The 12,657-nt window shown below is 53.1% G+C and overlaps 4 protein-coding genes across 4 annotated transcripts; 1 reads left to right on the forward strand and 3 right to left on the reverse strand.

The window, feature by feature from the left end:
• Positions 1 to 3,027: 3,027 nt before the first annotated feature.
• NCS54_01276600 (Hypothetical protein) lies at positions 3,028 to 5,331 on the reverse strand (the record flags this gene model as incomplete). Its single annotated transcript, XM_053157989.1, has 4 exons — positions 3,028 to 4,601; positions 4,653 to 4,826; positions 4,876 to 5,071; positions 5,260 to 5,331. The coding sequence occupies 4 exons, from the start codon at positions 5,329 to 5,331 to the stop codon at positions 3,028 to 3,030; spliced, it is 2,016 nt and encodes a 671-aa protein (XP_053013964.1).
• Positions 5,332 to 5,977: 646 nt separating this feature from the next.
• NCS54_01276700 (Actin-related protein, ARP1 class) lies at positions 5,978 to 7,281 on the forward strand (the record flags this gene model as incomplete). The annotated part of the gene is made up of 4 exons (XM_053157990.1): positions 5,978 to 6,286; positions 6,335 to 6,790; positions 6,841 to 7,155; positions 7,219 to 7,281. The coding sequence occupies 4 exons, from the start codon at positions 5,978 to 5,980 to the stop codon at positions 7,279 to 7,281; spliced, it is 1,143 nt and encodes a 380-aa protein (XP_053013965.1).
• A 1,000-nt stretch (positions 7,282 to 8,281) lies between these two features.
• NCS54_01276800 (Hypothetical protein) lies at positions 8,282 to 8,704 on the reverse strand (the record flags this gene model as incomplete). Its single annotated transcript, XM_053157991.1, has 1 exon — positions 8,282 to 8,704. One exon carries the CDS (start codon positions 8,702 to 8,704, stop codon positions 8,282 to 8,284), a length of 423 nt encoding a protein of 140 aa, XP_053013966.1.
• A 2,325-nt stretch (positions 8,705 to 11,029) lies between these two features.
• NCS54_01276900 (Mannan endo-1,6-alpha-mannosidase) lies at positions 11,030 to 12,574 on the reverse strand (the record flags this gene model as incomplete). The annotated part of the gene is made up of 4 exons (XM_053157992.1): positions 11,030 to 11,593; positions 11,644 to 11,888; positions 11,942 to 12,421; positions 12,481 to 12,574. The coding sequence occupies 4 exons, from the start codon at positions 12,572 to 12,574 to the stop codon at positions 11,030 to 11,032; spliced, it is 1,383 nt and encodes a 460-aa protein (XP_053013967.1).
• Between the last annotated feature and the right edge of the window lie 83 nt (positions 12,575 to 12,657).

Below are 12,657 nucleotides of genomic sequence, written 5' to 3' on the forward strand. Positions count from 1 at the left end.
TTGGACGCGATGGCCCCTTCGAATCTTGCCATGTTGGTTGCCACACTGCGCCTCCATTGCAACGCAATCTCTTTCTCAGCCTGTTTCCACGAGGGGAAAAAGCCTCTATCAAGACGAGGCCCAAATGCTATGTACGCACCACCCCCATCGTCGAATACTACCCACACAAAACAAAGACGACTCCCGAGGATGCAAGGTCATGTAGGATTCCCGGTTGGGAAGGCTGGGTTAGGTTCCTTTTGGCTTTTTTTCAGCTGGGATGGGATGCGTGTTTGAGACACCATCTTATTCTCGTCCTTGGCCATGCGCATGGCAAAGAGCAACGATTTTCAGATTTGCGTCGCACATGTCCCGATCGGGGACCTTGTGGATGACTAGCCGAATCCTCAACGTTTCGACGCACGCAAGGATCATCACCAACAGATGAAATGGATGGCATGAGGGGGAAAGCAAGGAACGACAAAAGGTTGCAATAGCACGCGAAGGAAGGACAAGGGCTGGTTCTGGCTCACTCTGCATATGCATGCGGCTGGTGCGCGCGCTCTGCTCTGGTCTGCTCTGAGGCTCGCTCACAGGGGCTCAGAAACACGCCGACACCACTTTCTATTTTGTGTCCCTGACATCAATGACGCTATTCTTGACAATGGATGCAACCGGGCTGCAGTTTGTTGCAGCTGCAACCTCGATTTACCCGCGACACACACGCATCCATCGCATCAGACCAGGCCATAACATACCGTCCGGACCTTGGCAACCAGCCAGTCTTTTGTTGATTCTCGAAATCTCTTCCCCTGGAGATGACCTGGTCTCGGCTTATACCAGTACAGGCAATGGACCCCGTCTCTCCAGGTCAGGCGAACCCCATTCTCCATGGCGATAGGATGGGATAACCATGTCAGCCTTGGGCATGACCGCACTCTACTCTCATTCCGCTCTTCGGCAAGACTTTTTGTCGCACTAATCCTCCATTCTTGATTGCCCCTCACGTCTCCCCCTCCACGTCGCATCGAAAATAGCTCCTTGTTCAGCCTTACGAGTCGGCCCCCACCACCCCCAGTCGCATCCTTGTCGCTCACTCGCTCGTCAGCAACTTGTCTAGTTCTCCCGGTGCGTCACACGGAGCATAGGCTACGCAAATGGAAGCCTCCTCCATGTCCAACGGTCGTCGTTGGTCTGCTTTTCCTTGGTCCAGCCGCCAACCTCCGAGCATCCCGGGATATAATAGCAGCTCTCATATTATCCTCATTCGTATTGTACGTCCATCTTTTCCGTCTTGGCCACGGAATTGCCCCTTTGAGCGTTTCGCGCCGTCCCCATCCACTTCGCGTTTTGAATGATGATGGGCTTGCTGACAAGACCCTGACTTGACTTGCCTTGGACTTACATGGGCCAAGAGGCTCCATCAAGAGGCTCTCAGCGAGGCGCATGTTTTTCGGAGCGGTAAATGCACGGCATGACATTGGCTCGGTCGCATTTGATACCCCGAGTTGACGCAAAGGCCCACGACGCCTCTTGCCACTTTACGCCAAATCAACTCGTCGTCCTGCCGGCATTCAATCTCACGATAGAACGCGTCTCTCGGCGTAATGCTTGACTCGACCGTGCGCCTCTTTAATTGTGGACGATGACATTCTTGCCCTCGCGAAGGGGCCAACCAACGGTCTGCGATCGCATCTCACCGCTCGTGTCAAGCGCCGGCGCAAGCACCGACCATCCAGCCAGCCTCATGACAAGCCAAGACGACGGGGCTCCCCCAGGGGTTCCGCAACGCCCGGTTGTGGTGTCGGCCTTGTTCGGATCGCAAACCCTGCTACGTCACTTGGTCCATGTCGATGTACAGTGACAAAGGCATTCGAGGCCGATGGAGGTCACCCAGTGGCCTCCTGGGTTGGCCCTATTGTTCGACTCGAACGCGATGTGGTGGAAGAAGCGCGGCTTGAGACTTGTTTGGGGATGGATGTGGACGAAGGTGTGTGTCTGCCACACCTCTGACTTGACTGACAACTCACAGACATGAGGCTCAACAACGCGATCAGATTATATCAAGTTCAAGGCGTAATTGGTTTAGTGGTAAAATTCTCCGTTGCCATTCGAGCAGCGTCGGGGAGCCCTGGGTTCGATTCCCAGATTACGCATTCCTTTTGCTCATCGTCTGGATGAGCTATCTTTTTGTTGTTCAGCAATATCTCGTCTCTTTTTGTTGGCGTTGTCACAGATCTAGGGGCCATAGGGCTGAATCCTACAGCTTAGGTATGTATATGCCTACCTTGGGAAGGTGCTTATACTCGGCTATTGCACCTTCCCTTTGTCTCGCGGAAAGACAAGACCAACACCAACAACACAACGTGCCGCTCTTGGCAAATGTCACCACCCGCTTCAAATTCCACTTCTCCTCCCGAGCCCTAACTACTCTTGTCTCAGTCTGCCAATGCAAATCAGGGATCCCCAAGTGTAGAAAAATAGCGAGGGCGAGAGGCTGGCTGACAACAAATAGGTCGGTCACTATTAGCCGCCGGACCAGGCCAGGGGTCAGAGCGCCTCGCAACGTACGAATAGCAGCTCTGGGATGGTTCCGACAACACGGATATCCCCTCTTCCGGCGTCTGAGCCGTGTCGGCCACGGTCAGCGCCCGGCCGCTGACTGTTGAGTGGCTGGCTAATCTCGGAGTACGCCTCTTCTTTTTTCTTGTGCGACATTGGACAAAGAAGAATGTGTATTTGTCTCTGTGTGTGTGTGTGTGTGTCGTGTGTGTGGAAAAAAAGGACCATTTGCCTCGCTTGCGCTCAGTGTCTGCTGTCTCGCTTTGCGCTGTACTGATACACCCACCACCCGTTTCCCAGTCGTATAAGTCAGAGATTTGAAATGTCTACCACCCACGAAATACTGGCCTACCGCACCCTACCCGGAGACCAATGCTTGCTTTCCCACGCCCCTCCCGCCAAGATCAAGGTATAATGATGAATGAAACAAGACATGGAGAGAAAAAAAGAGATATAGATCCGTGATCAACGACCCAATGATACCCTCTACATGCCAACAGTCAGCTCCATTGGCTCAGCCTCCATCCCGTCCATCCCGTGCACGTCCCGCTCTTCCTCCATCATCTCGATCAGGCTGTCGAGGTTGGTGTCCAGGCTCTCGCCGTCCTTGGGGTCGAGGCACCGCTTCAGCAGCCGCCTGTACTTTTCAATCTTGTCGCCGGTGCCCACCATGCTGAGCGCCTCAACGTAGTCCGTCTCGGCCTGCCGCTGCTCCGCGAGCATCTGGTTGAGCTGCCGTGCCAGGCTCAGCCTCTCCTCGTATGACTCCTCCTGCACCCCGCCGTCGCCGTTTATGCGGCTGAGCTCCTGATCAACCGATTGCTGTACGTGCAGACGGTTCTGGTGTGTGATGAGCGAGAGCACCTGATGCTTTGACAGGTTGGCCTCGTTCATGATCTTGGACGCTGCGTCATCGGGCTCCAGCTGCGCCTCAACCTCTGCTATTTGTTGCCGCACCGACGTCAGCTCTGCTTGCGTGTTTGAGAGGATGCGCTTCGCTTCCGTTTCCGCCACATCCTTCTCGTGCCACTCCTCCTCGTAGCTCTTAGCCAGGTCCTGGAACTTCTCCATGATCAGAGGTGATATGCGTGACTGCACCGTGTTGGCTGCTGCCGACTGGAACACTGTCGTCGGCTTCCGAGCTGGTTTCTCGACGAGGGCGTCTCGGAAAGAGGCATGCCGTTGTGAGTCGGGGGCGAAAGGTGACGACGAGCGTTGAGGCCCACGATCCTTTTTCGTGGCGTTCAGATCCATAATCATATCCTCCGCCCGTATGCCATTATTGTTCGCAATGTCCGATGACGCATTGCGCCCAAGGAGCGCCCGTATACATTTCCTGGCGTTTCGGTCTGCGGCAAGGTGCAATGCCGTGTTCCCGTCGTTGTCCTGGATGTCTAGTAGCTGCTGGAACGCACTCGGCTCCAACGTCTCTTGCAGCTTGTTCAAGATGTTGTCTAGGTAATACCGTGAACATGACGAGTTAAAGACCCTGCCGTTCTTCATCACAGCAGCATGATGAATCACTGTGCAGCCCATGTTGTCACGAGCATCAAACGTCTCGAAAAGTTCCTTCATAACCACCGGGAAGGTTTGCTTTTCATAACAATTGGTAAAGTTGACTGAATGCATAAAGGGGGTTTCGCCTCGGATGTTCTTGACAGTAGGAGATGCGTTGAACCGCTTCAGCTGCTTGACAACGTCCACATCTCCCATAGCTGATGCCCAGTGAAGGGCAGTGTGATCCTCGGCATCGATAGGCCAGTTTGGTTGAAAGTTGGGTGGTGGCTCGGGCTTTACTGCTGGTTGCTCTGTCTTACTTAGGAGAAAGTAGTCGAGGAGTTCGTCGCCGTATAATGCATGTTGCTGTTCGGTTAGATCCTGCAAGACGTCTTCCCTTCTACGCTTCCTGCTGGTGCCCGGCACATTAGTGAGGTCGAATCGCTCATCTTCGGCCATGTATGAAGCCGATGCTACAGTGAGATTGTCTGGAGTATCCTCTTCTCCCATCAAGGTATCGGGCTCTTCAGGTACCACAGCAGGCGGTGGAGGAGGAGGAGGGTCTGAGCATTGTTAGAAGGAAACATTTGGTGGGCCATCGATGCTGAACATACTGTTCCATTTCGGCAGTGGAGGTCGTGCCTTTGGTCCTTTGGGCTTGCTGGCATGCCTAGGAGCCGGAGGAGGGCTTTCCGCGCCCGGAACGAATTCGAATATGGGTCGTAACCGATCGATCACGCTATGTCGCTCGGCCAAAGCCTGTCCACTTTCGAGGGGAATCCAAGTACCTGGTAGCGGTGTAAGAAAGAGTCACAATTGTGCCAAGGGGAAACCAACCCTGGTATTTTCCATAACCACCTTGAATCTTCTCATGAACATCCTTTTGTACGTCTCGTTCGAGGATCCTAGTCCGAGCTGGCTTGTCGAAGCCAGCAGCTTTCAAGATGTGTGTCGCATTGATCCAATTGTCCTGCCGTCGTCGCATGACATGTTCCTTCATATCACCACCAAACTGAAATTCGTATACCGGTATCTAGAGATGGTAGCAACGATTAGCAGATGTCCCGGAAATCGGGTTGGGTGGGGTTGGCCGGCCTCATAGCCGGCTGCATCAAGAACGTCGGATGCCCCTGATACGTCGTCAAGACGATCCAGCAGCAAGCAGCTCGATCCAATAACAACCAAAGACTCGAATGCCAATAGAAAGATGTCGAGACTCACTCCACTATATACGGCGCTGTAGATGCCTGGCCCTGAGGCGACGGCGGCGGCGGCTGCATTGCCCTTGACCATCTCGGCGGCGGCTAAGATGAAGCAATTCTGGAACCATGCGCAGTCGCTCGTTCGGAGGAGGGCGAATCGAAGGTTAGCAGGTGATGTAATGGGTCCGATAAGGCATTGATGTGAAATGCGAGGCTGAGAAGGCGCTTGCAGCGGCTCTTCGAGATCTCCAAAAGCTCTTCGTCAACGGTGCAGTTGGCCAGGAAATGATGGCACGTCGGTGACGCGGTTCACGGTCGAGGAGACGCGCCGTTACGCGAAGCACTTTAATTGTGCATGCCTGAGGCGTGAAGGGGTCGCTGAGTCACGTGACGGAACTCCACGACTCCTGAAGCTGGCAGATTGGCGGACGCGCTCTGAGTAACAGGGGTACTTTGGCAACGGTAAAGCGATATCGACGACCTTTGAGCTCCCTTTGCGACCGTTTATGGATACGGGCAGCTCGAGGCGACCTTCAAATCTCCCGTTCTGCTAACACGATATCGAAAAGTGGCCCGGGCAAGGTTGCTGCATGCTGTGAAAGCTTGAGGAGGACGCTAGGGAAGCTCAGGGACGGACCCCATGGTGGTAGCATGCGAAGCGATTGAGACGATTCATGACCACATCGACGCAAAACAACACGAGACGATAAGGGACGAGACCATCACCGGACGCCAACATGGCTGATTCTCTGCACAATGCGCCTATAGTGCTGGACAACGGGTCGGGCACCATCCGAGCCGGTTTCGCAGGCGACGACCTCCCCAAGTGCTTCTTCCCATCATGGGTTGGCCGACCGAAGCATCTGAGAGTTCTTGCTGGTGCCCTCGAGGGCGAGGTGTTTATAGGACAAAAGGCGGCCACGGAGCTGCGGGGTCTTCTCAAGATTCGGTATCCGCTGGAGCACGGCATCGTCACCGACTGGGACGACATGGAGAGGATCTGGGAGTATGTGTACGGAGAAGGACTCAAGACTCTTAGTGAAGAGGTTCGTCAGAGGTGTTTTATTACCTAGCTAATACTAACTCTACACAAGCATCCCGTTCTACTGACGGAACCTCCTCTGAACCCCCGGAGTAATCGCGACACCGCCGCCCAGATCCTGTTCGAGACATTCAACGTCCCCGCCCTCCACACCTCGATCCAAGCTGTGTTATCACTATACGCCAGTGGCCGTACGACGGGTATTGTTCTCGACTCGGGTGATGGTGTCTCGCACGCAGTGCCGGTTTACGAGGGTTTCGCTATGCCCAGCAGCATCCGCCGTATCGACGTTGCTGGCCGAGACGTAACGGAATATCTACAGACGCTCCTACGAAAGAGCGGATATATCTTCCATACGAGTGCTGAGAAGGAGGTTGTGAGATTGATCAAGGAGAGCGTTTCGTACGTTGCTCATGACCCGAAGAAGGAGGAGAGAGATTGGGCTGGAGTGAAGCCCAATGATAGCAAGTTTGCTGAATATGTGCTCCCTGATGGCCACAAGCTCAAGGTAGGCTTTCTGCACCTGTCTGTTTGTGTGGCGACTAACAAAGGATTCAGATTGGCGCGGAGCGGTTCAGAGCCCCTGAGATTTTGTTCGACCCCGAGATTATCGGTCTTGAATATCCCGGTGTCCACCAGATTGTCGTCGATGCGATCAACCGAACAGACCTGGACCTTCGAAAATCGCTCTACAGCAACATTGTGCTCTCAGGTGGTAGCACACTCACCAAAGGCTTCGGTGACCGTCTCTTGACGGAGCTGCAGAGACTGGCTGTCAAGGATATGAGGATAAAGATCTTTGCGCCGCCTGAGCGCAAGTACTCGACATGGATCGGAGGCAGCATTCTGGCTGGTCTGAGTACCTTCCGAAAGGTATGCCGCCTCCCAACTTATCTACACACCCTCGCTTCTTGAATATGTTACTGACCTTTCTAGATGTGGGTGAGCATCGATGACTGGCACGAGAACCCCGACATCATCCACACCAAGTTCACATAAACACGCCCTACACCTACTTTCACACTCCCCCCTTTTCACGATGTGGCCCCAAAGACCAAATAGCCGACCGGGAGCAAGCTAATCCTCAACCTCTCTCGGCCTCGGCCCCATTCACATTTTTACGATCGAGATGAACCTCGCTGTGATGGATGTCGACATGCTCACGCCGGCAAACCCGCCATATCCACCCACCCCCTCTCATGGATGTCAATAATGTGGTACATTTGAGCAAACGCAGAAAACCCCTTCAAGTGGCACGGAACGGAAAAGTCATGTAGGCGTGCAGCGACATCAGCGCAGTTGTAGACGACATTTGCCAGATAGAGGAAGCTTAATGATACCCTGATGTATTAAATTGTTGGCGTTTTCCCACAATGATATATGACTGATGTTTCGGTGTGTATAAGAGAGGTCGGTATTACCGATGATCGCTCTCTGAATTGGATTGGTCACTAACGGCAGTAAAGGTGGACAGTCGCTTAAGTGCTTCAGCTCGCCACAACGCGATAGTCCACTTGGCGGTCTATAGCGAGCGTCGCTAAGAAAAATTGTGCGACGGGGTGAAGTTGAAAACGACTACTAGATAAAGTATGGTAGACTCAGCTGTGAAGTGTGTAGATATCACTAACCGATGTTGGTTCGCATTGTGTGTGTGGGAGAGGTGTCTGGATAAGGGCACACCTTCAATCGCGACAACGTCACAATACAATTGACCTTAATTGACTAAAATGTGAAATAAGTCAAGGATTCATTGATAGCTTTTATAATATATAAAGAGCAAATGCTCGGGGTATAGTAATCTTGACCAAAAACAAGCGCCCTATAAGACGATGAAAAAAGAAGGTAAAGATCCCAGTCGTGTCCATACCATCCCCCATTGATTTCCTCCTCCCCCAAAACGCCAAACGCTAGAGTTGATTATCGTGTGTCTCGTGCATGTTGAAATTATTTTCTCTCCTTGTTTCTTCCCCCCTTTTTTTTTTATGTTGAAGAGGTTCTTTCAGTCTCTGCTAAAGGTGCTGCTGACACGGGCCCACAACTTGGCCTTGGAGCTCAGAGACGAGTCGTCGCTGGCGGTGGTGTCATCAGAAGCAGCATCGCTATCCTTGCGATGATAGACGTTTCCAGCACCGCCGATGCCCACGTGGCCAGCAGAGAGGTGGTCACGGGCGGCGATGCGGTCGTACTCCTCGTCGAGGGAGATTGGAGGGTGCTCGCTCGCCTCGTGGGCGTTGCCAGCTCCGCCGATGCCGCTGAAGAAGCGCCGCGAGGGGGCCGTGGCAGAGGTGACGGTGTGGGAGGTGGTTGAGGGCTTGTGCGACGACGAGTCCTTGGCCCTTCTGATGTTGCCGTAGCCACCGCGGCCGGAGCGGACGTAGGTGTTTGTGGAGGGGGATGGCTCTGTGACGATGTAGTTTGGCATTGTGGCGGTGGCGTTGATGTGTTGTAGTGTGTAAGATGTAGTTGAGGGAGCAACTGAAGAGATTGATTCAATGCTTGTATATCAAGTGTAAGAGTGCAGAGTGTATAGCAGCAAGTGTCTGAGGAATGCGAATATTGTCATGATGGCTTGGGCCCTTTATAACACACAAGAAACAACAAAGAAGGTCACACAACCTCAAGCTTTTCCCGCTCACCCCACAAATGGGTCCGCTTCCGCTTCTCATTCTTCTTAATTCTTCCTTCCCCCGCATTTCGATCGTGACTGTCGTCATCCGCCAGGAGGCATTTTCAGCGTCTCATGACAGCACGACCAACAGCGTAGAGGAGAAATGGCGCTGTCACGCGGACTGCACGTTCCTGGACCGACAGAGTTTCTCCTATGTAAAAGTTACCCCATAGAAACCCAGACTCGGGTCTAGCGGCGCTTGGCCAGACCATGATTGGTTCGAGGCCGCAGGGATGTGCTGGATCCACGGCCGATTAGTCCGTGTCTTGGACGACATGCCACGAATGCTTCGTTTTTTTTTTGCGAGGGCATGCGGCGCTTGACCCAAGTCCCATGTGAGGTGTTGTGTTTTTTTTCTTCCCTCGCTATTTGCTTGGCGGTCAAACCACCGAGGTTGGTCATGAGCATCGGTCCTATGGATGAAAGCGAGAGCGAGCCCAGTTGTGTGAAACAACAAAAGTCAAGCTGCGAGAAAAGGGGGCGAGAAGCTTTTATGTCTTGAAACTCAATGCTTTCCCATCAACAAGACTACTATAGCCCAACGGCTCCTCCCGCCCCTTCCACAGAAACATTGCAAGTTGTGAGGCTTGACTCCATACCGACATTGTCTCAAATCTCGTCTTTCCCGTTCAAAACAAGCTTCATCTCAGATCTAACGCCCTTCAACGCCTAATGCTAGATCTCCCCCCGGTTCCTGCGTCCGAATCGTCGAATTACCCCAGATCTTGGCGCGTTTTCGAGAGCATGGGCGAGATCAAGCCGTTAGGTAATTGATGCGCTGGGGATCGAAAGCACCCGGGGCCTGGACCATGAGGCTCTACGGCTCTGGTACGTACTGTAGACTACCATCAAAGAGGAGCTATCCATCAGGAGCTATGATGAAACGAGCTGCCGTTGCTAGACCCGCTTCTCATGATTCTGGGGAAGCTCGTGATGCTCTTGCTTAGTTCGCGTGACTCTATTATGTGTTTGAAGATGAGTGACTCTCTCACTCTATCCGTAACTTCCTCTAAGGAGAAACTCTGCGCTGTGCTAGCAACGTGATCTGGCCCGACGCCTCAAATGCCGCTGCCGACTTTGAAATGCCGTCTAGAGACCCGGGTGAAACTCTTACCCCTCAACTCTGATGTGTTTCCCCCCATGGCTCCCATCCCCAGCTAGGTATAGTATGATAAACGGGTATACGAAACCGTCTACCGCTCTTTCACAAACTCCATTGTCCAAATGAGCAAACATGTCAAACTCACAGCATAAAGCTCCCCAACGGACCCCCATTTAATTGGGCTAGTCGAGCCTGTAACCATGGTGAGGTCACTGTGACAGAACCTAGTGCTTGCACCATCATATGGCCCATCATGCCGAAGGCCGACTGTTTCAAGATTGTACTACAATTGGTGCACCATCAAGTCTTGATAATGCCCTGTTCCCCACCAAATACAAGTCAAACTGAGTTACGCGTCATGGCAGTTCCTGCAAGACAATGTGTAGTTCAAGGGATGCAGTGAAGCTGCTATTCCCACACTGCTATCCAGCAAACTGACTTCCAACAGCAGACCTTTCAGAACTAGAGCCATCGCTTCAAAATATTCCCTAGCAAACAAGATTGCACTTCTTCTTGATCCACTTGAAACAGGCCAGGGTCTATCGCCAAGAGGCCTCTCATTGAACGCCATGCCAAGATATCACCACGTGGAACCGAGCAAGGGCAGGCTACCAAGCCCCAGCCAAGACGCGTGTTGATCGATAAACGACAAAAGATCAATTACACGACTATATATAGCTCTACTCTCGGGTCTAGCAATCCGCCCAGCCGTGAGCCATGGCTCTAATCGTTGATCAAGCGAGTGCCCCCCTTGGCTTGCAAATGGGGGACGCAGCTGTGAAGTAATGAAACATGATAACATCCAGAGAAATAAAACATCAGCCATGCCAGGCTGGCTAAACAAGTACTTTCCATCCAACGCCAGGAACACGTTCTTTGTTCCTCCCAATCCCCTCCAAAAGCAGGCTGTAAGAGATTCAGATCTAGTGGCCATCGTGGCCCTTCGGCGTTATTAAATTCGCATCGTGGCACATCTCTTATTTGCCCATGCTCATCCAGCCAAACAGGCCGCATGCAACAGACAGAACAAGGAATGTCAAAATACCAGCGCCGGCCTTGTCGGCTGTAGTAATTGGCTTGTAGTGCTTGCCAGGCGTAGTGCTTCCGCTGCCAGCGTTGGGGTTACCCTTGGAGATACCACCCTTCTTAGCAGTCACGGGAGGATCGGTGTGTTCCATGAGCAACGACGACACGGCGGCAAGGACGTTCATTTCCTGACCAGCACCCGTCTTGCCGTCATACTTGCCCGATGCCCACTTGAAACCACAGGCACGTCCGGTGGTACCTCCGGTGCACTGCTTGATGGCTGCTTCAGCCGAAGTTTGAAGTACGGGAAGAATCTTGTCCGAGATGTAAGGGGCGAGGTGAGTGGCTTGAGACATCCAACGGTGGACATAGCCCTTGAACGAAAGCATATCGGTGGTGCAGGTGCCGTGGTTTTCGCAGGCGATTTCGACAGCAATGCCGTCGGGGAAGAAGTTATCGAGGGTGGAATCGACGAGCTTGGTCAAGCGTTGCTCCCACTTCTTCTCACCATCGGTCTAGGAGACTGTGAGTTAATGCTGGACAAAGGCGAATGCCCGTGACTTACATAGTTGTACATGAAAGCAGCACCCTGCAGGTAGACACCAGCGTTGTAAGAGAACTGGGCCTTGTTGATATCGGTGCAGTTGGTTCCGACGTGAGCTCCGTCATAAATCTTGTAGCTGGTGGGATCAAGGAAGCCCACGCCCTCTACCCAATCCCACGTCTTCTCGGCCCAGTCGGCATATGTGGTGTTGCCAGTGTAACGAGCGAGTCGAGCGCCAAGGTTGAAGAAGCAGCCGTTGGCAATGCCTTGTATCAGGTTAGCCGAGCATACCTAGAAGTCTGGTGATTCAAGGACTGACTGTTCTTGTAGTCATAACCGTTATTCGTGGGAGGAATCTGCCATCGGAGACCTCCATTGCAAGTCTTGTCGTGTCGGTCGGGAGCTGCCTGGGTGTTGAAGACAGCCTGGGCGAGGGCCAGCCAGCCAGGTCTGTCCTCTGGAGGGTTGGGGAACTTGAGCTCGGCAGCGAGCATGGCCGACATTCCCCAGAAACCTTGATCGTCGTTTCCGAGGGACAAGGTAACGTTGCCCGGTTGGTAGTCGTTATCGTCACCAGTTTGGAACTGCATGGCTTGGATTACCTTTGCGTTGTAGGTCGCATCGCCGGTGCACTTCCAGTAATCCATATACGTCCCCCACATGGCACCGCCTTCCCACCAGTAGTAGTCACCATTGGGAGGAGGACCAGGGAGAATACCAGGAATACCGCCTGGGTCAAGGCCATGATAGTACTCGATCAAGTCGGCGGCGAGTTGCTTGGCCGACCTCTTGATGTTATCTGGAACGGTACAAGTCAGTCCCGCGTTGCAGAGCCCGTCAGATGGTGTGAATGCGCACCGGTGGTATCAATGCTGTATGGCGACTGAGCACTGACGAGGCCGGCGGAAGCGATGAGCGCAGCGGCGGCGCCGGTTGACAGAAAGGACTTCATCTTGAGAAAGGTGCTGTTGTATGTTCAAGCGAGCGGCTGCGGTAAAGATCAAGATCTGAAATGACGTGGAAAGCGAGCGTTGG

Source organism: Fusarium falciforme, chromosome 10 (genome assembly GCF_026873545.1).
Source record: "Fusarium falciforme chromosome 10, complete sequence".
Lineage (NCBI taxonomy): Eukaryota > Fungi > Ascomycota > Sordariomycetes > Hypocreales > Nectriaceae > Fusarium > Fusarium falciforme.